Source organism: Pezoporus wallicus, unplaced genomic scaffold (genome assembly GCF_028554395.1).
Source record: "Pezoporus wallicus isolate ANWC-B61680 ecotype Strahan unplaced genomic scaffold, APGP_CSIRO_Pwel_v1 contig_5542, whole genome shotgun sequence".
Taxonomy (NCBI): Eukaryota; Metazoa; Chordata; class Aves; order Psittaciformes; family Psittacidae; genus Pezoporus; species Pezoporus wallicus.
Genome location: NW_026640165.1, coordinates 2,507,593 through 2,534,558, shown reverse-complemented (window position 1 = coordinate 2,534,558; position 26,966 = coordinate 2,507,593). Strand labels below are relative to the sequence as shown.

The following is a 26,966-nucleotide window of genomic DNA, read 5'->3' as shown; positions in this document are numbered from 1 at the left end:
TTCACACAGGTTCAGACACACGGACACCCCATGAATGCCAGTGGGTTCCTACCAGCCTCAGGCTCACCAGTGCAGAGTAGCTGGCAGAACAAGGCTATCGTTTGTTAAAGCAACGATGCTTGTTTGGCAACCTATGATAAAAACTGTCATTTCACTATAAAAGGACGGAATAAACATGGAGCATGTTCAATTAAACCTACATCAGCTTGAACTCTCAGCAGTTTCTTAGCAATTCTACAACCTTCCTTGCAACCAAAGAGGAGGAAATAACAACAATCTTAAGTGTGCCGACACTTAATACTGGCCTGAAGCCACCTCTATAAGGGGGGATTTGAATGCTTTCTAAAGTATGGCATGTAAAAGGACAAATTTTTAAAGCCCTTGCAACCTTTAGTTACAGAATAATTGTAAAAGTAATTCACAATATTGGAGAAAAGAAAATATTTCTTCATTCATAAATCACCACGGCTGCATTGTGAGATAACTTACTTTGATTAGATAACATTTTCCATGAGAGTTTTAGTAAATATTTGAATATCCGTAAATACTGAACTGGTTTTGGAAACTTTATTTCTTATTCAACAGAAAAAAATATTCAAGTCTGGTCAGAATCAGAAAAATAGTTCAAAACCACCGTTATCCATAAGTGCAATATTTAACTCTGAATGTTCACAGAAAACATACAGAAATTGACCACTGCTAAAACAGTGGAATGATCCTTTCCTCACAGGAAAATGACATTTAACAGAACAGTGGTTTCCTGGGTGGCAGAGGGAAATGCTAAACATTACAAATGGCGTTTGGTGAAGGAACTGTGGGGTTTTGCTCTTTGTTTGTTGGGGGTGGGGGCTGGTTTGGGTTTTTAGCAAAAAACAAACCTGAAACTGGGGTGGAGAGGGTCCAGTCTAACTGGTTCTTTCAAAATGTTCTTGCTTTGTTAGCTGAGCTATTCAGAGCTTTATTTCTACAGATATTTCTAGACCATGGTTGAAATACTGCTTCATATTTGTGAAAACCACAATTTCCAGAGTTTATACTAAAATTTAAAGTGTGCAACGCATTTGTTACAGCTTCACTTTAACACTTCCAAAACATATCTAAGAAACTGCAGTTTCCCCACAGACAACTGACAAGCAGAAAGTCTAAATTAATTAGATAAATTATTCATTGTGAATTATTCATGCAACGTTAGCTATCTTGCACACACAGACACATGCTTCAACCACAGAAAGCCTCTCTAATCTACGTGAACATTCTCCAGAAGACCAGTAATATTTTAGAATACAAATTAGTATTATAAACTTCCTAGAAAGTACTTCACTTACAGAAACACCACATGAAAAGCATAAGCCCACAGACACACTCATCCAGATGATAAAAGCCGGTGTTCACCCTTCCTATTCTGGAGTGAAACAATATGAGGAGGAAGATTTTTTTCCTGGGGATGTGGCTCTGTAGCAAGGCTAACACACTACTACACCGTCACTGGGTATCACTAATGGTTATGGGGATATCATTAGAAAAACAACCATAAGCGAAAACAGAAATCTAACTTTTTGCTGACCAAAAAATTATGAATGAAACACAATTCTGAACCTGTTCACCACTTGTAAAAATTACAGCCAAACAAAAGAAACTGTTTCTTATCTCCTAGCTAAAAGCACTAGAACAAGATTCTGTTCAAACATTCTGGTCAAACAGTCAACATGGAAGTACTACACCATTTTTCATTTCTTTTAAAAAGGAAGAAATCCCAACAACTTGCTTTCTTCGCATAGGGAAAGTTCAAGAATATTTGTGTAAGGGCGCATTTGAAATGGATACTTTGGGAGTCACAGGAGCAACGTACTCAGCAGTCAACAACATTAATGTATTCTTTCCTTTTTCTATTTTCAAATCCATCTTCTGTCAAACAAAACACAATCCACACATGCCAGCATACCAACTGTGACAGACTTCACTTTGGCTGACAGGATTTACTGAAATGCTCAGTGCATGAATATTGTTGATAAACTATCAGGTGTGCAAGGATAGCTGCTTAGTCTGAACCAAACCCTTCAGGTTCGCTAAAAGAAAAAAATTTCTTGAAAACAGAAGAGATTGGGAAAAAAAAACAAAACCTACTGCTGTTATTTTAAAAGGCAAGAGAAAAAAGATGAGCACTAGACAAAAATCAGGCAGACAATACCTAGTTGAAGGTCATCAGAAAAAATACAGCCTTACTAAACTGCACAAGCAGAATATGGCCTTACACAGAAGTAAATGCATACACTGCTCAAAATCCTTTTTCCTTCCTAATGGTTTCTTCCTGTTAATAAAGTACTTCAATTTAAACAAGCTCTATAAACACTGTGTTCACCTGACCGCAGAGCCAAAGTAACACTACTGCTGCTGCAGAACCATTAATATCTGATGGGGGGACTGCCCTTGTGCAAAGCCTGTCACCCTGGAAGCAGCAGCTGACGATCAGCTCTGCACTTACGTGGTTCTTACAACACTGCAAAGCAATATTAAGTAAAAGAATAAGACAAGAACTTTTTTAATTTTAATCATTATGCTGATTAAGGCTAAAATGGAACCCACAGGTAAAGTTTGCTTAGCTATGTGTCGCTGGTACTTCCATATAAATATTGTTATTAAGAACTTTAAATCTATTCTAGAGTTTCCACTCATCTTCACAAGGTCAGAGAGCAAAGAAGCTGCAAGATTATCACCAACTTTTGCCATAGAACATGCTCCAAAAGCTAAATAATGAATCATATTACAAAGCTCAGTGAAGTGTTATAATTATTCCTCAGTAGTCTGAAAAAAAAATTTCCCCCTATGCCCATTAACATTTTCACACAACACTGTATTTTGTCTGAATCCCTGCTGCATGAAAGCAGGCAGCTCAAGTGGGAACATTCAGCTTAGAATTGTGTATTCCGTGCAGATGCTGGATCCAGTGGGGAAACAATGAAGAACCAGGCCTCTTCCTCCCCCACTGCCCCTTCTTTTTTAATTAACTGAGCTCTTGAATACCATTAGTTGCTCTTGAGATACCATATTTTTATTACTTCTTACGAACAATATACGTAACTATAAAAAGTAGATCTGTAACTTCAGAGGAAAAACAAGTACATCAGTGTAACCATGTCAGAGAAAAGCAAAGGCTCAAGGAACAAATTCTGCTGTGAAGGCAATGTGAAATTCTAAATTACATTTCCCATTTCTAACGCAATCAAGCTGCCACACTCCAGGCATTCTGCCGCAAAGTGAACCTGCTCTCCAGCCCTGTGACTCCAATGCTCATGGTCATGGCTTGGTTCATTCCAACCAAAAAGGAAGGAGCCTGGCGGCATGACGGCAGCAACAAATCCTTGTGCTGCAATTTGGAAGAGTTGATTGCACCACCATCCCTGGCAAGGCCGGCCCAATGCCAGATGGCTCAAGCCATTTAATTCCTACCCTGGCATTAAAATCTGATGACTACCTTTTAGCCTGAAGACAGGCTGAGGAAGTTGGGGCTGTTCAGCCTGGAGAAGAGAAGGCTGCGTGGAGACCTCAGAGCAGCCTTCCAGTATCTGAAGGGGGCCTATAAGGACGCTGGGGAGGGACTCTTCATTAGAGACTGTAGTGACAGGACAAGGGGTAATGGGTTAAAACTTAAACAGGGGAAGTTTAGGTTGGATATAAGAAGGAAATTCTTTCCTGTTAGGGTGGTGAGGCACTGGAATGGGTTGCCCAGGCAGGTCGTGAATGCTCCATCCCTGGCAGTGTTCAAGACCAGGTTGGACGAGGCCTTGGGTGATATGGTTTAGCGTAAGGTGTCCCTGCCCATGGCAGGGGGGTTGGAACTAGATGATCTTAAGGTCCTTTCCAACCCTAACGATTCTATGATTCTAACACAAGCTCCCACGTCCACCCCACTTCCCCAGGCTCCCTTTCCATAGTAGCAAACTGTGTGTGTTACAGACAGTAACAGTTACAGGTGTCTCCCCCACTTTATCCCATTTCCCCACTGACTAAAGAACAAGCCTCATAGCTGCTGAGAACAGATTTGCCTCCCAACAGTGCAAGAACTACCTCCTTCATTTCTCCCTGCCCCACCTTCCTCCTATTTCTTGTCTTTCCTGCTTTCTTCACTCCTTCACTATTACTCATGTTATGCACATACATTTTTCTTCTTGTCAACCAACAATACTGCCCCCCGTGTCCTTCAAGTTCAGTTTTGCTAAGAATCTTCAGTCCAGCTTTAGTCCAGCTTTCCCAAGATCCCACCATGTCACGCTATTTTTGTGGATTTCCCCTGGACTAACTGGGAAGGAAGTACTGCAAATACATACAGTTTCAAATGCTGTTTAAAGTTCATTCTATTACATAGCAGACTTATAGTAACAGACCAAGTTCTACAGCTAAGCACTACTTCCAGAAAATCAAAGGAATGCGTCTAGCTTGCTGTCTTCTCAAACTGAACTGAGCTCCTAGAAGGCATGGAAACTGGGGCCAGAAGCCAATAGCTTCCAGAAAACGATGTAGTCCAAATCAGATAGATTAGCTGGTTTAGACACACACACACAAAAGCAGGGTTTGTGCTAAAAGAAAAAGATTGGATTTATATGTAAATTTTCTGTAAATCTGAGGTACTGTAGCTAGCCCTGACATACTAAACATGAAACAGAAAGAATAACACCCAACCAACCAGCCAAAAATGCCTGATTTTGGCTGTTTGTAAGAAAGAAAAATATGAACTATTCTAGTTAAATTTGCAGGAGTAGGTGGGTGTAGGGATTTGTTTGATCTTTAAGCCCAAGTTACAAACTCTTACTCCCCTTGACACAACTTAAGCAAATCATGCTATCCTTACTCACAGGCTCTCCTCCAGTCAGTTTTTATTCTTCTTACGGAAGGATGTCAAGCACTACTCTTATTCATCCAATAGGTTTTTTTCCATGCCGAAATACATATTTTCACAAAACAGATGCCTGTTCCCAAGCACAGCATAGGGAATCAGCTGAATGTTCGGTGGTGCACTAATACTGAAGTGGAAACCAGTACTGTTTCCAGACATCTAGTCCCACAGGCAACCTCAGATGAAGAGCAGCAGTTAATATTACCTGAACACCAATGAATACAGCTTTAATCTGTGAATAATGTCATTTGGCTTAAAACAAAATAATTACATCCAACTTTATTTTTAAACCAACAGAGATTAAGTCTTTTTAGTTTTATTTTCCAGACTTGTAGCTTGAATTTTCTGTAGGCTTCAAAAACTGTGAACTAATATAAAGCCAATAATGCTGTGATTGGAAAGCTAATTTTGCTTCCAGAAACTTCATAGCGAAACTGAAGTGGGGAAAAGAAACAAAACCAAACAAAACCATCCTCCCCCACAGTGCCTCCCTATACTCACATGAAGTTTGTTTACAGGGTTTTGCTTTTTCCTGTCCTTTAGGACTACTGTACATTAAATCTGTCTGGACAAAAGAAGAGTTTGCTCCAAAACATACATCTGAAGAAGTGTACCCCAAGGAATTTTATCTTCAGATAGGCAATTAACCACCATTTCCAGATAAATGTTCAATTTATTACTTCTTCACATTAAGTTAGCCATTGAAAACCAAGATGGAAGATTAAGGGCCAGGTTTTGTTCATAAGCCACTGAAGCAAAGACAACTTGAAACGCCCTGCCATGTGAACACACTAACACCAGGATTCCAAAGTATACAGACATTTCCAAACTCAGTTAGATGCACAGACTGAAGGTATAAGTAGAGCTCTAAAAAACAAACTATTATTTTTTAAAACATAGCACTCATATTTCTCTACAAGGCAAAAAACAATCACGTACTTTATGCACTAGATTTCTCAAAGGTCATATTTGCAAGAATAAGTCAGCCTTTTAACAGATTTTAAGGATAAAAGGAGAACCAAAAATCTTCTTATCTCTCTGTATCATTTGTTTAATGCAGAAATTCATATTTCCAATATTCCTTGCCAAGTTTTGTAGAAGGATTTTTCTTGTTATCAGATCGTGCACTGAACTGGGTTAGTTCACTTTCTCAAGATCAAATGTCTCCACGTTTTATTTACCTGCATTGCATGAATTTTAAATTATCCAGAGGAGTGTGGGGTTTTCCTGTGCGTTCATCTCAAAAAAAATTCTAATGAAGACCTACACAGGAATAATTTTTGTTCTTAAGAGAACAAATAATTCTACATGTCAAATGGTTAAAATACAAGAATGAAGATACACCTTTCAAGTACCTCTTGCACTGGCCACACTTCCCACAAAACCCAAAGGCAAAACCCGCCTGGAACTGACCCTGGCATTTCGTATTGCCACAGGCAAGAATTTCAGGCTGACATGACCACCAACCATATTGGATTTGGGATTTTCTTCAACAAATCCTTAGCCAAACAACTTCTGCCCCAAGATTTCCATATGATTTCATGGTTACAGGTAACAACAGCCACTTAATATCGTAACTTCAAATAAGGATTTGAGTGCCTGGAAGTGGGATGATTCAGAGCTCTGCACAGCCCTACCAGAGCATCGCAGTATTACCAAGTTTCATTAAATAACATTCCAGCTGATGTCCAATAGTAATAAAACTGTCTATAATTTTCAACACCAGGCATGTCGGGAGGCAGGCTAGGATAAAAATAACTCCCAGAAGTTAGGGGAGAATTATGATAAAGAGTGAAACCATTGCAAGTTTCCAGCATCTCCCTAGAAAGATGCATGTCAAATGATTCCAGCCAAAGGCATAGCCAGGAATTCTAACAAGCTAAAATATTACTTAAGAAGAAAAGGTGCAAGAAATAAACTGGAACCATGAAGGAGTGAGGGTCCAGATCTCCTGCCTAATACTATCCTAACTGACAGTTAACTGGGCAAAGTTATGAGCTGAAACATAATGGTAATGAGCTGATTTTACCTTCATACCATAACACATTTATCTCCAACATGGAAATACAAAACCTAAAAAGGAGACTGACTCACTGATCCAATAGGAAATACAGCAAAGAAGTGAGTCAAGCCTACAGGAGTGAAAGAGCAGCATGGATATGTTTTTCTTGGTCTCACGAAGAAAAAGCTAGGCTATTCCAAAAAGTGTATTAAAAATAATGAAAACACGAGAAAATGCCTGATCTAGAAGCAGTGCCCATTACGTAACATTCTGGTACAGAAACAGAATGGCAAGTTAAACAATATTACAGAGTAATGATGCATTTTCTAAACCACTCAGTGAATTTCACAGAAGCAGCATGGTTTCCATGCACCACTGAGCTCCCAGCAGTTTTACACGGCCAGAATTACTGAGCATAACGTGTGCAGAAAAAACATCTCCATGATCAGAAGGCGACACAGATACATAGATAAGAACGGAAAATAAAATGCAAAGGTCCATAGGCAGAGCAGATAAGGTCAAGAGTCTCAACCTTTGGAAAAGTATGGGATAAATATATATGGCCAAGGGATATTACACTGCTCTCCTAGTGTAACTATGATCCACGGTGACATGTCCTTCATTTACACAAAAATAAAAGTCTAGTTTTAATGCAAATGATGTTCATTTCATCGAGATGCTAAGTTAGTAGTATAGTCATCATTACAAATGTCACATGAAATACCATGCATCCTGGCACATCCCAGCTCAGTACTGCTACAAAAAGGGGTGTGAGGAAAACCCAGGCAGTTTGTAGATGCTTTCACCCAGAAAGGCAGTACAAGCTGGTACTTTTCTGTGATTTGCTTTGACCAGTGGAGTGTTGTCAAACATACAGCAAATTAATGATCTATTTAAAATGTCTCCATTGGATGTCATTATGATTTCTGTCCAGTCTGAGATGACCACTAAACTGGCAACCTGGAAAACTTCTACCAAAGGCATGCTAGTAGCGTTATTCTTATGCACAAAATCGACACATTAAATTCACACTGAAGTGCTTACTCTTGAACTAGCATTACAAACCCACACTGTAATTCACTTAGGAACACAAGCAATTTCATCTGTACCTGTGTAATTAAGCCACTGTGCTTACCTACTTGCTGTGATTTTATTGCCTGTTTTTAACTAACGTGCAGTACAGAATCCCTGCCCTAGCTGTACTAAAAACTACAATTCAGCAGCAGTGAAAGTCAGACATGTTTTGCTGTGAAGAGCCCCAGAACACTCTCCCAGCAATGTCTTTAATTCTTCACTCTGTTGCATCCACCTTCTGACTATTCTCTTCCTTTAGGCTTCAGAGCCTAAGCTGAGCACTGGGGAATCCACTGGGGATCCACAGCATATTTGACGGGGAAGTCCACACCTACAAACTACCGTCTCCACAACTCTTGGTGAGCTCTCTTAACATCTTCCTCATAGTCCTTTTACCCCTGATTTTCCTGTCACTAGCTCCCTTTTTGCAGTACACCCTCACCAACTGAGAGGGAGATGATGTTAACTGATGATGATTAGCTAGATTTGACCAAGATTCAACTCATAATGTTAATGCAGAATGTGATGCTCTCCCATTCAGTTCTTGAAGTGTGTCCTGGGTTCAGCAGTAGCAGTCATTTTTCACCTTCTTAGTAGCTGGTACAGTGCTGCGGTTTTGACTTTCAGCCTGGGAACAATGCTGATAACACCAGTGTATTTAGTTGTTGCTGTTTACTCTGACCAAGGACTTTGTGAGCCTCATGCTCTGCCAGGGAGGAGGGGAAGCCAGGAGGAACCAGAGACAGGACACCTGACCCAAACTGATCAAAGAGGTATTCCATACCACAGCATGTCATGCCCAGGCTGTGAACCTGGGGGCAGTTACCGGGAAGGGCTACTTCACTGCTCAGTCGGGCTGGGTATCGGTCGGCAGGTGGTGAGCGGTTGTATTCTCTTCCCTTGTTATTTCCCTTATCATTATTATTATTGGTGGTAGCAGCAGTGGTTTGTGTTATACCTTGGTTACTGGACTGTTCTTATCTCAGCCGGTGGGAGTTACATTCTTTCGATTCTCCCCCCCATCCCTCCGGGAGTGGGGGGAAAGAAGGCAGGGAGTGAGCAAGCAGCTGCGTGGTTCTGGCTAGCGGCTGGGCTTAAACCATGACAACGTGCAAGGCTACAAAACCAAAAGTCAAACTGGGAGTATAGCACAGAGCATGCAAAAGCAGTATTCATGACTGCCAGAATAAATGTCATTTGCATAACCAGTCATTGGGAAAGCATTTGTCAAAAAGATACATCCTTTTCCAGCTACCAATCTGAAAATGCTAATATATAAGCTGCTAAGCAGTATCAGCAGCAGTGAATTGGATGAATGTATTGGAAAGGATAAAGAAATGTGAATCATTTGCTTAACAGGTATTCAACATTGATACAAAAGACTTCTGAAACAGAAGTTTCTTGCTGAGGGCATCTTCATTATTTTCAAGACAGAAGCTGCTTGATGACCATGTGGAAAAAGCAATGGACTTCTCCGGTTTTATGACAGACACTACAACCAGACTTTGAAGGAAGTAGTTTAAACAACACAGATGAAGTTCCCCTGTGATTCATTACTTCCCTGACACGAATAGTTGATGAAACAGTTACAAAAAGCATTACAGCTTTCAGTCTGGGACTGGAGAACATGTTACGGTTACATTCCGTTACTCCCTTCAGAAAAGGAGTGAAACACAGACCTATTTTCACTCAGGAAATGATGCCCTAAGAAACTGGCAAAGATGCTCATATCTCAATTAATGAAAAAGAACATCTGTTCTTTTTCAAGAAAAGAAGACAGGAAAGGAAAAGGCCCTTCTAGGCAAAAGTAAGATGATTTTCAATCTACAATCTACAAAGCTATCTTTCCTTGAATGCCACATACACACACTGTCAGTTCAGGGCCATTTAAAGCTTTTTGTAAAACTGGAATGATGTCCACAACATCTGATAGGAATTGCTACTATCCTTTATCATTGCTATTGACTAGTGTTTTAAAACACTGTCTGCCACAAATGGCAGAAATGAAAACAAAAAGTACTACAGCAATATATATACTAAAAAAAACCCAAACAAAACCAAAAAAACCCTGTGCAAATACACATAAAAAATGAAATGCAGTCTTTGCGGAAGCACACATTTTAGTTGTCAATACCTAAACACCATGTAACCAGGAGCAGTTGCTCTTACACTATGCATGCCAAATTCAATACTAAGGATTCAGACAACTCCTCAAGAAATAGAAGTAGTCACAATTTAATACAATTTGTAAATACAACCTGAAAGTCGCAGAAAGGTGATAAATATAATGTACGTCTTGAAGCTGACATAAAACATACCTTTTTGTAACAATGAAGACTTTGGGTTGAATGGGATGAAATGCAATACAACCAAGTTGTAAACAAAAATGAGAGCAACTATATCTAACACCTACTTGCTAAACATTTATAACAAGTGGGACAGCATATACTTGTAACTATTCCCACTTTTTTAATGCCCTTTGGTGACAAATCTGAAGCTGTGGACTACCCGAGAAGAAAACACTGATTCTGTGTAACCAAGCTTTCTCCTAAAAATGTGCTTGACTTACCTAACCTTCAGGACCACAATAAGTTTTCTGGCGAGGCAGAGGGAAACCAAGAGATCTGCACATTCTAGAATGCCAACAACCTCACAATCAGTGTGCCAGTCCAAGTTATCAATGTATAGAAGACTGATTTAACAACTGAGCTCGAGTCAGTCCTAATGCAGTCTTACAACAAACAGTGAAACAGCAGCATGAGGAAAGATTTAAGCAAGAGAAACAATGTCATACCCCATAGCCCAGTGACTGGAAATAAGCGACTGGATGGGGCAAACATCTGTTCCTTTTCTTTCTACAAAGCATAAAAACTTTAATGCTACACATTAAGTGGCCTTTCACAGAACTGAACATCTAAATCCCTAATTAGGATTGAGAACCTCAGCACAGGACTCTAAGATGTTCTATGAACATCCACTTCAGCTTTTTATTGAATCAGCTTCAATGAACTTTATTTCCCATGCTCCCCCATGCCCCAAAACCTGGAAAAAAATATCCAAAGCCTCAAAAACATAATGAGAGTAAAAAAACCCTTCTTCACCACAGTGAATATTTTGAAAATCCCTTCACTAGCATGTGTCATATGACTTTTTCCAGATACTTAGAATCATAGAATCATAGAATACTTAATTACTTATTGTAAGGCTCAAAGCCAAGATCAATGAGGCAATGTGATTAGGCATTATAAGATGTTCAGTTTCAATTTACACAGATGTAAGATAACTTGCACTTGTCTTTCCGACAGCTTTGAGAAGTTACAGTGTTTTCCTATCAATGTTTAAGGAAGTAAGACAAGTCTTAACTTAAGAGCCTTACTTGAGATTCCGACTATAACATTTTGAGCACAAAGCAAAGGATAAGTATGTAGAGGACAGAAAGTCAATGGAATGGTAATCTTGCTTTTAAGTGCACGTGTTGGTACGTACATGAAGTTTTGAGCAATTATGGCATAAGGATAAAAAAAGAGTAAAACAACCAGATTTTATTTAGATGCCTTATTTTCCTGGGGGCAGTCAAAAAGGACTGTCAGAGGTTGCATTTACTGAAAAAGCATTTCTGTATTGCATGCCTAGTTTTGTGAAGGCTTTCTAAACTTTCCAAAGGCTGCTTGTCTAGAATCCAGTTGGTCAGGATATGGTCTGGATATGGCCTCTGGATATTACAGGCATGTAAAATACCTTCGAACCTCCCTAGTGTCTGTTTGGTCTTTTCCACTGATGAAAGAAACCAAACTTTATTTTAATTATCTCCACTCTTCATGATGTGCATTCTTAAACCAAGTGATTTTTTGAGAGCGCTTCTCACATAAGTGTAGGTGGTATAAACTTAGAATTTTACACAACTTTACTTTTTCCTCACTTAGAAATCAGAACCTAATTTAAAACTGTAAGATCATAGAAACATCTGTTCATTTTTGAAGCTACCAGTATATGAAATACTTCAAACAATAGCAAAACAGACAAGTAAAAGCAAAACATCATGTTTCCACAGGCTACAACTTCAAAATTCCTTCTGATTTTTATCTCATCATGGATAGGCAGAGAGACCAACAAGTATTCAACATACCTGCTCCAACTTCTTTTTCTTCTTCTTCAATGTTGTTTTTGATACTGTCATATTCTTCATCAATTGCCTGGTTGCCACGCATTTGAGACAGGATTCTCCGTGCTCTCTGAGTCTGGCCTTTCTGAATGAGCCAGCGAGGACTTTCAGGAAGAAACAGGAATCCGAAGAACTGTATAACTGCTGGAACAGCTGAGAGTCCCAGCATGTACCTGGAAATAAGTAAACAAAGAAATAAATGCCTAACATTTGCCTATACGAACATGCTATGAGAAGACTCGGTTGACTGAGAAATATGCCTCTTGTGTAAGGAGATGCCAGTTTTACTTTTGAAAATGTCTAACTATAAGCAGAAACACTGAAAAAAAAAATCCATTTTACCAACACAGTGCTTAACACCAGCTCTTCTGGAGACTCTGCCCTTAACTCTTCAACCAGCTACAATGTTAGGTTTTAAATCAAAACTGAATTTGAGATGCCAGGGGCAGAGGAGGGGTTACTATATTAAGGATAGTTCTCTACTCAACAAAGAATTACCACCGGCCAGAGAGTCATGCTTCCAGGGATTAGCACTAACACCTCTGACAACACCCACAGATATGGTTCACTCCAGCTAATGTGGGGGAAAAGACTCTGGAAGACAAGCATACCACCAACATTCATGGGTTGTTCTGGTCTATACACATCAAATTTTATATTCCTGAAATAAAACACTAAGAAAATTAACTAGAACTGCAGACCAACATATAATTTTGTTCTGTTCTTTAAACCTGACCTTTTCCCATTTGCACTTCACTGAGATGTTTTTTCATTTCCATTAAAGACTTTAAATGGTGCTGATGTTACCTGCACATTATTGTAGCTATCCCAAGTTTCACCATCAGTGGTTATAATCATTAAAATACCTCTAAGAAAGTAGCCCTCAGACTGAATACTGAGGTGGTCTGTACTCACAAACAGGTTCACACCTTGACATCAGTCAAAAGATTAAGGAGATATGCTAATCTCTCCTCTAGCTCCTCTCATCATGCAGGCTTTCACAGAGACGATTCACCAGTCTCTCACCTCTGTGTTTTCATAAAGCATGCTATGGATGAGACTGCTAATGGAGTTAGGAAAGAGAGCACAATGATCATGGAAACCTTGTTTCGGGGCAACAAAACCGAATGTTTCTGTCAAATCCAAAAACATTTTGGATGAAAACAGAAAAATACTTTCTTTGAGGCATTTGCAGATTTAAGAAAGACAAACATGAGCAATACAACAGGGCAGAAAACTGAAAAACGAGAACAAGAACACTCAAAGGTAATGCAAAGAGGATGGCCATCCCAGGACAATGCGCATGCAAGCCAGTCTTCCCATCCCCATGTTTACCCCTCAGGTTCTTCTTAAAGCCAGCAAAAATTTCCAAAGGTCATATGCTCTAGAACCTGCTCTAACACTCTAACATCTCTTATTTTCTAACCCTTCAAGAATGGTGTAGCTCATCGTTAGTTAAAGCATGTGGAAGGATTATTAGTTGAGTAGTCTTCAGCCAACATATCTAACAAGTGTCACTCACTTATGTTTCCATTCCTCATTCACTAATGTTCTCATTCATTAATAGTCCTCATTTCTTCCTATGATCTTCCCTCTCCACAAACATTTTGTAGCTGTATACAGAATAACCTTTACACATACATCACTGAAGCTCACCAAATTGTACATTCAACGTCTGCATTAGAGTAGTATTTAGAAAGCTCTTTCTATTTCAAATGAAGAGTAAAATAAAACCATGGAGATTAAAAACACAATCACTGTATTCTGTCACACTGCAAAGAAAAGGACCTTTTAAAGCATAAAAATAAACAGATTTAGTCTTTACATTCATAATACCTAATTTCTGTTCCTTCAAAGCCCTTCAGTCCCTTATATGCAACAGAGTCTCCAGAACTAAGCAGCTGGGTGCCTGCAATCATCTTGGGAGGCAAAATCAATTGAGGCCCCTGAAAGCTCAATCTAGACCGTTAACGCTACCAGTTGGACTCTATTGAAGAGATGTTTATCACAAGCGAGACAAAAAAGAAATGTACAGAAAGTGCTCACTCACTCACGTCAGCTTCCAATTGACATACTTCTCATCAAAGCTGAGAACAAGGAGCAGGCCAGAAGGAAAACATTCAGTTAAGAGCATACATCCACTGCAAGTTCAAGAGTTGATGCAATTTTCAGATCAAGCAATTTTGATCTAACCAATTGAAAGTAAAAGCAGGCAATTTTTAGACGTCTCATGCACTGAGCCAGCTTTCAGAAATCTAATATAGTTCTTTCCTATACAGAGTACAAGACTTTGCATTTGAAGGCAGATGTCTAGCAGACCTGAAAAAATCCAGCATGAAATTCAATAAGTCTGCTGTAACATTTCTCCATCTCAGACATACTGCTGCAATACTATTAAGATGGCATTAGCTAGGTTTATAAAGCTAGCCTGACATCAGAGTAAGGTTAAATATTTGTTTTCTTTGGTTTATTTTTAATTTAATATCCAGCATTCCCTAGAACAAGCAGAGCAAAGAAAAAGTAAAGTTCCTTACTCTAACTGGAGTGTAGCACTACAATACTTATCCATTCAATCACTAAGAGCTACAGTAATCACTGTAATTTTCCTTCTTATATGTGAAGCCTCAGGAGCGAACATCTGTGATTTCTTCCCATGCATTCACTGGCCACTCTTCCCAGGTGACATACCATATGTACTGTCATGGCTTAAACTCAGTCAGGCAGCCCGTTCACTCACTTCCCCCCCTTCTTGCCCTCCCCCTACTCCCAGAGGGACGGAGAGGAGAATCGAAAAGAATGCAACTCCCACGGGTTGAGATAAGAACAGTTTAGTAACTAAGGTATAACACAAATCACTGCTGCTACCACCAATAATAACAATGATAAAGGAAATAACAAGGGAAGAGAATACATCACCTCACCACCAGCCAACCGATAACTCACCCCCCCAGCCCGACCAAGCTCTGACTGATACCTCCTCCAACCCTGCAGTCTCCCAGCCCTTCCGGGTAACTCCCAGTTACATCCTGGGCATGACGTGCTGTGGTATGGAATACCTCTTTGGCTAGCTTGGGCCAGGTCTGTCTCTGCTTCCTCCTGGCTTCCCCTCCTCCCTGGCAGAGCATGAGGCTCACAAGGTCCTTGGCCAAACCAAAACATCATTGTTATCAGCTCTGTTCCCAAGCCGAAAGTCAAAACACTGCACTGCACCAGCTACCAAGAAGGAGAAAAATGACTGCTACTGCTGAACCCAGGACATGTACTCTTCCCTGCTCAGTGTTTAGGCTGCAGAAAACTAACTGTGGGCAGACAAGTACACAATACCCAGTTAACAGCTCCAGCATTGCAGGTAAGAATCCTTGGATAGCTCACCACTACCATAGCTTCAGCTTCTGCCCAATGAATCATCAATGGTTTCACTTCACTTAATCCAGCGGAACACTACTAAAACAGAGCATTAGCAAAAGTTATCCAGCATGAGCCATCAGGCTGCAAGTAACAATTGCTCCTCACTACTCAACACACCATGCTGAATCTGGAAGACTGGGCCCACCAATCTGAGAGAAAGCTATAAACCAGGAAGCAATAGATCACTAAGACAGTCACACAACTGTAGTGTATGGCATAAAAGAGGCTGAGAGAACTGGGTTTGTGCAGCACAGAAAAGAGATGATCAAGATGAGATCTAATTGCATCTTTCATAACTGAAAAGGAGCTCATAAAGAAGATGGAAAAAGATTCTTATGTGCACTGTGAAAAGACAAGAGTCAACAATCACAAGCTGGAACAGGAAAGTTCAGATTAAAGAATGAGGGAAAACAATTCTTCACAGTAGGAGTAACTGAACATCTGAACAAGCTGTCTTGAAAATTGACACGTCCGTTGTTGGAGATTTTCAGAAGCCAGCATCTCACACAGCTCTGATCAAGCCTCTGTCTTATTCAATCCACAGGTTCTAGATTTTACTTTCAATTTTTTTTAGTTCAGCTAGGTTAAAGGCCTGAATTATGCCAGAGTAGAGGGTTTTCAGTTCTAAGCAGAAGAAGCTACACCAGTGTGGAAGTCCTCAGAGGAGTTATGCAGTATTTCAGTGGATGGGGCCTATCTAAGGTACAGTGGCATCAGTGTTTTACACAAAGATGAAATCTACATTTGACAATGATTATTGCCTTCCACCTAATCTTCTACTGTAGCTAAATATATCTACAAAGTAACATATCAAAAGATGGTAACTTGCATGGGTGTAACAAACCGGAATGATCTTTTTCCCTTAAATAATCATTTACCTACAAATGTACTTGTCAATCCTGTGTCACTGCTTGATTTGAAAACTGATACATGCCGTATCACAATGCTTATCTTTTCCTAAGAAGCCCAGAAGTCTGCTTTTGTGCTACAGAAACTGAAGCTAGGGAGTATCTTAGTTTACCTGAACAATTAAACAAAAACCACCCGTCCAATAAGATCAATATCTGACAGATACTTTGTTAGCTTGTATTTTTCTTCCAGTGTGCTAGTATTTACTGAAACACACAGGTAATGAACACATCTTTACATCATATGTGTCAGGGCACTGCTAAGGAAAAAAACCCAACAGACATACATCCACAAAAGCTTCTCCCAGCTGAATCCCTGCTCGCTGAAGTAAACTGAAATTGAAAAATCTGCCTAAAGTGCACAATGTTTCTAACAGCAGCAGGGACCCACAGCTCCACTTCTAAATAAATATCTTGTCCATTCCTCTCACCCAGCCCCATGCATAAGGGGCCATTACATTCACAAATTATTTAGTCTAAAAGGTAATTAAAAATAATGACACAACTACTGAATAATTGGCATCAGGTATCAAATACTTCCGTTTGTATCTTACTTAGAAAAGCATTACTGCATGTCATTAACTTTCCTCAAAATTGAGCGCATTTCTTTACCTGCAGAAAGGGATTAGCAATCCTACAAAACTAAGTTTTTCTTTCAGTGAAGGCTCTTTCTTAATTCTCCGTAAGTGGACACGTAGTCTGCAGAGAATGCAAATGCACTACAATAAAAAGGTCATGAAAAGCTTCATGTAAAAATGCAAAATGCTATTTGTATATGAGCCAAGGTAACCACTGCATTTTCAGAAAGCACAAAGCAAAGCTAGAACTTAAAATTAAATTAAAATTAAACTAACTCATCATTAAGTGACTATTTTTTAAGATCAAAATATTACATCTTCTTATAAAAGAGGCAAAGGAAACAATCGCATGGACAAAAATGATATACCTCAAAATTCCGGAATCTTCAAACATACACAGATTAAAGCACAGATTAATTAAGAAAACACTAACTTTTTATTTTCACGCATATTCAACATTTTAATGTGCATTTCTTTACATATTACAGAAAGATCAGCTTCCAAGTTCTTCTATGTACCAAGTCCCAAATTAATTATTCCTAACTTAAACCTCCAATGACAGTGAACCTAAAAATGGAGCTATTTAGCTCCATTACAAGCCAGAGAACCTGATATTTAACTTGCAAGGTTTTGCGGGTGGGATCCTTCAAATTATGATTTTGAAATAGCAAAATTACTCCAGGCTGTAGCAACAGAAATCAAAGGCCCTACAACATGTGTCCCTTTCCCAAGAGTGTTTGAAGACAAGAGCACACATAATTAAGCCCAAGTTTCCAGAAGTTAGAATGTACAGTGTAAGTTATTCCTCCTACACATTTCTGTTAATTATTTTTTCAAGTCAGCAAGTAAAATACCAAACCACTGAGATTTCTCATCGCTCTCAAATGATACACCATTATAAATACAGTAGGTATACAGGTACAGTCCAGAATCACTTATCATTGTCTCCAGGGAGAACATAATATCCAGAAAGTAGAATAAAATAGATTCATATATTCTATAACCTAAGCTTTCAACTAGGAAGTCATGCTACAATAATCCTTCAATAGTGTGCTCAGTTTAAGAATACTCAACATACACCACTATTTTGCAAATAGAGCATCACTCTTCCTGGAAATTCGCTTTCTGAAAAACCACCATGTAATTACTCTAAATGCAAGAGGCAAGTTACTTTCATAAACATGTCAACCATTCAAGCTTGTTGAGGCATATTTATTGCTCATCTGTTTTTAAAGTTTTGTAAAGTCAAAACACCTAAGCATACTGTGACTATTAAGCCTAAGTGAAAGCAGTATGGATATAATTTATTGAGACTTAATTATTAAAGTTCCGTTTCAGTATACAGCTTTACCACTTTATACATAAACTCTATTTTTCCAACAAGAACTATAACAGCTGTCAACCAAACCACAACCCTGCTAGCTTTCCTTTTAGCAAGGAAGATTCACAAACCTCCATCCATCCTTCGCGAGGTAGCTGAAGATTCCATCAACAACACTTGCAAAAAACTGCCCTCCGGTGATGAACAAAGTGTTAATGGTGACTAATCTGCCTCTTAAGTGTGGCGGAGCAACTTCTGCGATGTACACTGGCACAGTCATAGATGCTACACCTACAAAAATAAATTCAATTACAATTATAAAATAGAAAAAGATACTATATCTCATTTTCATCATAAAATAGACCATTTTGTGCTGGCTTGGGGCTGGACTGGAGTTAATTTTCTTCATAGTAGTAGTATGAGGCCATGGTATGGATTTGTGCTGGAAACAGTGCTGATAACACAAGGGTGTTTTAGCTAATGCTGAGCAGTGCTTACACAGAGCCAAGGCCTTTTCTGCTCCTCACACCACCCCACCAGCGAGCAGGCTGGGGGTGCACAAGGAGCTGGGAGGGGACACAGCCAGGACAGCTGAGCCCAACTGACCCCAGGGACATCCCACACCACATGGAGTCATGCTCAGCATGTAAAGGTGGGGAAGAAAGAAGGCGGGACATTTGTAGTGATGGTGTTTGTCTGCCCAAGTAACTGCTACGTGTGCTGGAGCCCTGCTGTCCTGGAGATGGCTGAACACCTGCCTGCCCATGGGAAGTGGTGAATGAATTCCTTGATTTGCTTTGCTTGTGCAGCTCTTACTTTACCTGTTAAACTGCCGTTATCTCAACCCATGTTTTCTCACTTTTACTCTTCCGATCCTCTCCCCCATCCCACTGGGTGAAAGTGAGCGAGAGGCTGTGTGGGGCTGAGTTGCTGGCTGGGGTTAAACCACGACAGGGCATGAGAAGCAGTGGCTGAACCTGACCTGGCTTTGGTGCCCGGTAACTCCATGGAACACCACCTCTCCTGCCCAGAGTGACCACCATAACAGGCAGAGCCCAAAGTCATGGACTAAATGAACTCAGTGGACATTTATGGATATTTTAAAACTATTTCACAGGGATAGTCCATAAAATAAAGGAATGATATCTGTGTAAAGCACGGGAACGGTGGTGGTGGGTAATACAAATGTACTGGATAGTGTAGGACCTGAGCATGATGTAAATGGTATGGAATAAGGGATGGAGAATGTGCTGGTTTGGCCTGGGATAATTTTCTTCATAGTAGTTAATATGAACTATGTTTTGGATTAAAATTAGGACCTATAGTTTACAAAATTAATTCTATCTCAGCCAAAATCAGCACACATTTAAAAGGAACAAGCTGGAAGAATTTGATTTCCAGGTTCCAGAACATGGACGAAAATACACTTAATGCAAGAGACATACCCAGAGCAAATGAGCAGACACACTCTGGTTGCTACTGGCTGTATTTGCAATACAGTTCAAGGTTTGATGTAATGACACCACAAATAACACTCTTCAATTCACATGGCATGTATACTAAAATTACTAAAAAGCATAAACATATTTATAGTTGTGAAACAAGGACATGCTGTGATCCAAGAAAGCACATGTGAGTCAAAGTGACCAAAGATGCCAAGCATTCACAGCTCCAAGTTTAAACAGGACTTTAGCATGGTTTCCATCTCCAAGAAAAAGCAGGGTCAAGCATTATTATCCTTATTATTATTATTATTACCATGTAATTTCATTAGTGTTATATAGAACAGATTGTTTCTTGAGTTTTTTAAATCTTTAAAAGCATTCTATATGCAGTGTTAAGAACTCTTACTGCCATAAAAAAGCAAGGACTGAAGCTAAAGCACAGCTGCCTTTTATTCTGTCACACACTGGTAGTATTTCCTATGAATTATGCTGCTGTGGTTTAGACCCAGCTGGTAACTCAGCACCACACAGCCACTTGCTCACCCCCCCTTTCCCCACCCTGTGAAGGACAGGGAGGAGAATCAGAAGAATGTAAACCCCATGAGTTGACATAAGAACAGTTTAATAACTAAAGTACAATATAATACTAATACTAATGATAATAATAATAATAGCAATAATAGTAATGGAAATAACAGGGGAAGAAAATATAAAACTAAGAGGAGAAAGGAAAAAAATAAATCCAAGTGATGCACAGTACAATTGCTCACCATCCACTGACCAATACCCAGCCTGACCTGAGCAGCAATCTGGACCTTCCGGATCACTCTCCCCAGTTTATACACTGGGCATGACATGCTGTGGTATGGAATACCTCTTTGGTTAGTTTGGATCAGGTGTCCTGTCTCTGCTTACTCCTGGCTTCTTGTGCCTCTCCTCATTGTCACAGCATGAGAGATTGAAAAGACCTTGATAGGGATAAGCATCACTTAGCAACAACTAAACCATCAGTGTGTTGTCAGCATTGTTGTCAGACTGAAGCCAAAACACAGCACTGCATCAGCTACCAGGAAGAAAAATAACTATCCCAGACAAAACCAGGACATACGCGATGGCTCTACATGATCCATTTGGGCAAAAGAGAGAAACGCCCATGAGGAACGCACACAGAAGCACACTCACACACACAGACTATAAAACTAGGAGTTCAACAGCATAGAAAGAGCAGAGCTGGGAGCAGTACATGTTTTGGTGGTCCAAATTCACCAACAAAGTCACACCATTTAAAGGAAATTTATATCCCTATTTTCTTAAGAGAACCAAAAGTGCCAACCAACAGCAATTTCTTTTGTAGTTAAAACTAGCAGTACCTTGGCAGCACACACACAAAAACACATTTCAGCTGAAGCCAACTGACATACAGCTTGAGTACGGCCAAGCACCAGCACAGACATCACACCTTCCAGCTTGGGGCACTTCTACTGGGCCCACACCAACAGCCCTACGCCAGCATGGACCACTGCCACACCCCCAGCAAGAAATGGGGTCACCAAAGGGTGTGCATGTGGCTCCTGAAGCACGCCTACAGCTCCCAGCTCGTGTCATGACAGAAAGGCTTTGTCACAAAATGGCTTTGGCCAGTGCCTCGCTGCCTGACTCACCAACTAAGAGCACAAAATCACCTTTAGTAACAAGGTTAAAACTGCTGGAAGCCTCCAAAAGCCTGAGCAAGGAATACAGATTGTTTAATAATCAAATGGCATCAGCAGATCTGTTGTGAGGAGAGGTAAACACTCACAGCAGCCTCTCAGTGTGATAACCCAGTTCCCGGCAGAGCCTCCCAGGACACACTAATGCCTCCTCCTCCTCTGACCAACTGAGCAACCCACACAGAATAATAAAAGCCACAGAAAAGTGTCAGGGAAAAATAAAATCATTAAAAATGTATTCAACCATTTCTCAAAGCCAACCAGAATGCACCATGGAAGAAAGCACTCACACAGCCCGCTGCGCGTTTGACAGAGAGGCAAATTTTCAAACAGTCCACCATTAGGGATATTTCTCTCACATCCTTCACATCGGCATTTGAACTAATTACAATTGAAGTGATGGATATAGCACACGTATGAGGGAAAGCCTTTATGGGAAATCACAGCAGCAGGTCTGCTTTCTGAGGAGCCACATGAGGCAGCAGCTCACGCCGAGTGGAAAGGAACGACTTTACAACAGCAGCAGCCCTGGCACAGGGAGGCCTAGCCTTCCCACTCCCCAACCTCCCCTCTGCCCCCAGCATGCCACCTCACACCTCATAGCTACCTTCCCACCACCAGGACTGGCCTGGCAGGATACCCAGCCCCATGGAGCCAGGCACAAAGCCTGGTGTCACTGTCTCTGTATGCGAGGAACAATGGAGGGCTAGGAAAGGCTCAGCAGAAAAACAAGCATAGAGTAATTCCCCTGCTACACCCTAAACAAGCTTCTGATAACCACCAGCTTTGGAATTCATGACTCAATGGACCAGATCCATGAAGGGTTTTCTTAGAGGCCATTCATTCTTTGACTCTCTGCTACTCTATTTAGACTAATCATCACTAAAAAAGTCAAGGGAACTCAAAGATGGGGGAATGAAGTCTGCTTGCCAGTGGCTATTTTATCATTTGCCCCATAAAAACTTTCCCTGCTGTTTGCAAGTGTAACATGGAAATGAGAAAAGATGACTGAATGCAGAGCAGCAGGAATGAAGAGACCAAGTGCTCCAACACAAAGCTGACAGGCATAGAAATAGAATAAGGTCTTGCAATAAATGCAGGGAAGAAAAATATAGTTGTGTTTCTGTCTTTCAGGAGGCACAATGAGAAAACTGACCTTACATCTTTCTTTTGGAAGCTACTGAAGGTCAGTCCTTGTTAAAAGCTTTACTAAAATAACAGTCCCAAGGATATCTGTATGTGGGTTTTACTGGAAAGCAGTTAGAAAGATGTGCACAACCAAAACCAACATGTGCTCTGTAAAAAAGCTATTTTTTCTCCCATTAAACTGTTAATGAAGGCTGATTTTACGCAGGATCTGCAGAGAAATTCTGTTCAAAACATGCCAGGCAAATCTGCTTGTTGGGCATACAGAACACAGAGCCATGTTACTGACCAGATCAACAGCTACGGCTAACGTTCAGGGCACACCATCAGTCCTGAGACATTGACAGAATCACCACTAGCCCCGGCTAACACAGCACTTGGCAATTACACCTAAACCGAAAGCCTGCTGCTGTAACATAAGGGTAGCATGAAAATTAAAATGTGTTTGCCTTGAACAAGAGGCACCATGTAGCAGGAGATTTACAGTTTCTGCTGTGTTCTTGCCACAAAGTTAAGACTACAGGAATTAGCAGAGGAAGGGGAAGCTTGCGCACCTCAACAGTCCTGTCACAAGCTAGCCAATGATACCAGCTATTCAGTTGGTATTAATACAATAGCTGAAATTATTTATTATCAAGCCTGCAATGAACAGGACATGATTTCTCAGGAAAACCTAAGGAGCTGGAATATTAGTTCACAATCACACAGAATCCTTTAGATTGATAGGGATATTTGGAGGTCATCTAGTTCAACCCCTGTTCAAGTAAGGTCAGCTAGAGCAGGTAACCCAGGAAGAAGTACAAATAGGTCTTGACCATCTGCGTAGGTGGATCTCCAATCAAAATGATTCTGTGATTCTGCAGCTTCCACATCACCTTTCTCACCTGAGACTTTTCATAATGTTGCTATCAAAACCAGCCTTTTTGGCTTTGTACTCAGACCTTACTTCCCCTACTAAGATTTCTAAAACCTATAGGTTCAAAACATCAAAACAAAAACCTCAGTTCAGATGATAAATTACGTTACATGTTCCAGTTATCATTTAGATATGAAAACATACGCTTTGCTACTCCAAGTCTGAAACAGAGTGTGGCAGGAGGTTTGGGGAAATGGGAGGAGGGAATAAGGAAAGCCTCCCCAGTTTGGCTGCCATCTTTGAAGCATTTACACACAAAAGCAAAGTTCTTTCTAAAAAAAATCACTAGGAGTAAGTTATTCTGAAACAGATCAAAATAAAGAAAAAATCATACCACTTTAAGGAAATAATGGCTTAGATTCCATAATGTTATTTAAATTACATAGTTGTTTTCAATTGCCTTAGAACGCATCAACGTTCTTCAGATTTTTCTCCTCTAGTTTCAATTTAAGACACAGGAGAACATCAGAGAGTAAGTTCTTTCTGAAAAGGCACAGTTGGATGCAAGGCATTAAATGCTAATCAACTACAAAAATCTCAAATACATAACCAGTATTCACTATTTAGTTATTTTAATAGTTAGATATTAAAGTAATTTGAAAACAAAGAACAGCTTTCCTAGCAAAATAAATATGGCTACAATGGAATCTTTCATTAATCTTTCGTATGAGAATGCTTTCATTTACAGTTAGATGACATTTTATAATATGCTTTCACTGTTAAACTTCTCACACCAAATAAAAGATTCTTGCTGCAGGCAAATATGTTACTACCTAATAAAGCTGATAAGTGACAAGGCATGAGGAAAAGAAAATGAAACAAATTAACTGGAAATCTGTCAGAGAAAGTTTAAGCTCTATATTGTGCACCAAAGCTATGAAATCTGAGACAAGAGAGCAGCAAAGCCCAGTCTTTACCCACTTGAGTAACCAAGGCATTAACCTTCTGCCCTTATTAAAGAATACAGCTTAAAAAAAAATAATAGAAGGTTCCTTAAATTTAGACAACAAGATGCATCTAATTATTACATAGGAAGCATTAGAGGACAGGACAGACTGAAATAATCATATTAAATGTTTTTTCACTTCCAAGATCACTTATGAGAGTAATTATTAGAACTGCTACTACCATCTGCAGACTTCCACTGGAAAGCAGAGACAAGAGTGCACAGCTCAATTTTAAGACAATCAATAGAAAGCAGGTGTGAAAAGGCATCTTAGAAACACATTACCCCCCAGAAAGGTACTTTCAGTATGAATATGTAAGCACTATAAAGCAGTCTTTAAGAAGTTCAGGATTGAAGTCAACAAACCCACTCATAGGAGAAATAAAAAGGTCATGAAGGAGAAATCCTATGATTATTAGGAGAAATAAAAATAGATTTTAAGAAATGAGGTTAAGGTAGCAAAACAAGAGGCCTAAACCAAGAATCCTAGTTCTTGTTTATAAAAAGCATTGGGGAATATGGAACTAGGGAGATGGAATATTTTTAAAGACTTTTGTAAGATCAGATGGACAGAAACGTGGCCTGTAAAGACCAGGACTTTCGCTACAGCTTCAGTCATGCGTCTAGCAGACATGAGGGAAAGTGCATCATAAAAACACATGAGCAACAAAAGCTGGAGACAGGATATTGAATAAGATGAGCTTTTACTCCTAGCATAACAAAAAAAAAGGCTCTAACACAGTCGGGATGTAAGTGTTGCTCATTTCACTGGTGTCAACCAATAAGCAGTGTCAGCATCAGCAGAAACACTGGAAAAGATTCCTGGCAAATTTTTGTTGTTGCTGTTTAGATTCCTACCCAAAAGGTTCAAAAGCATAACTTTAAAAAAAAACTTACCCATTGCCATCAACCTTTCATACTTAGGAATAAAGAAGACTGATGGTAGCTAGAAATGCTAAGGAGACATGCCCAGGAGCTGGTGTGGTTCTCTCCCCTCCTCTGTCCAGCTCACACTGACCCTTTGCATCAACAGCAGGTAAACCACGGAATTCAACCAGCTAAGGATATCCACCTGCCCATTATGGGGTCTGTACCGCTTAGGTCCCTTAAACAGTTCCGAATGAGTTCAAAAGCCTGTACTGGCCCCTAGGCAGGACTCTCTATGATAATGGAGAACTGCCATGGGACTCAAGACTGTCCAATTGGAAACTAAAATCAGGGTGGGAAATAATCACCAAAAAAACCCCAAACATAAAGAGATCCCTGATTCTATTTCAGAGTACAGTCACCGAGCAATTAATCTCTATTAACTAGAAAGAACACAGCTTATTACGGAAATATGTATTTTTAGGAGTTCTAAATGAATAGGCAGAAACACGAATTACTAAAACATCTCCTTTCGGGAGGATACTCCTGGGAATGAGGCATTCTTCACTAACATATAAAGCTGTATTGAGATACTTAACCAAGGTAATAGTTTTGTTTCTTCACGTATCTTAGAATGAACTTGTAAGAGCAAATTTTCATTAAATGTTAAACTTTAATGCAACCAACTTTAAAGTTCACTTAATTAAGAAGCTGTGCATAGTGGTATGTTCTACTTGTAAAGATTCCAAGCAGCTTTAGCAAATGATTCCACAGGCGGAGGAGGATTTGTGGAGGCAACCTGACGAAGCAGCAACCTGATGAAGCAGCACAGAGAAACGGGAATTAAATATTAATAAACAGCTTAATAGAGGTTGTTATGCTATGAGAAAGTCTGAATATGAATTCAAGGCTTGGTTGTTTGGCTTTTGGTTTTGTTTGGCTTGTTGGGTTTTTTTTTAATTAAATAGTAAATTCCAAACAGGAACAGAAGGAAATCTGCCAAGGCACAGCTGAACACAAGGCTAATGCTTTCTTCCAGCAACTTTGCAGGAAATCTGATAAATTTATTACATCTTGGATACTGGACATGCAATCTAAATTTAGTGCCTTGAAACACTATTGATCCCAGAAGTACATCAGATTATACAGAGAAAGATACTTTCATCAAGTATTTTGTTCCAGTTGTGTTCCCACAAATTATGCTCCAAGGCTTTAACTTTACTTGTGACAAAAATGGCATTCTTGCAACCGATAATTTTTGAACACTGCTCACATCTGCGTAGTAAAGTTCAAGAGGGTAAGGGCAACACACTGGGTAACTTCTGGAAAGTGACAAGTTCCACAATAATTGCATATTCTTTACTGTCAATCTAAAGAAGAATCCATTTAAGTACTTTGTGGAGAGAAGAATGTCTATCATTGATAGAATGGGTGCATTTTAACTGCAAATGATATTTATTTTAAAAGACCATTAGCATTCACGACGACAGGAGGTGTTGGTGGCTGCCAACAATCAGCCACGTCTGCTCTACAGACAACTCCACAACATACTTTAATTACATGGCTTAACCTAAATGAAAATTAAGCCTTTTC

The 26,966-nt window shown here is 39.8% G+C and overlaps 1 protein-coding gene across 2 annotated transcripts in view; it reads right to left on the bottom strand.

Moving 5' to 3' along the window:
* SLC2A13 (solute carrier family 2 member 13) overlaps positions 1-26,966 on the bottom strand; it is a 161,623-nt gene that overhangs the window by 111,615 nt on the left and 23,042 nt on the right. For both annotated transcript variants that reach the window (XM_057417791.1, XM_057417790.1), the window contains exons 2-3: positions 18,476-18,635; positions 12,094-12,302 (exon numbers count right to left, since the gene is read on the bottom strand). In XM_057417791.1, coding sequence (XP_057273774.1) covers positions 12,094-12,302; positions 18,476-18,635 — 369 coding nt within the window. The remainder of the gene's footprint in view (positions 1-12,093; positions 12,303-18,475; positions 18,636-26,966) is intronic.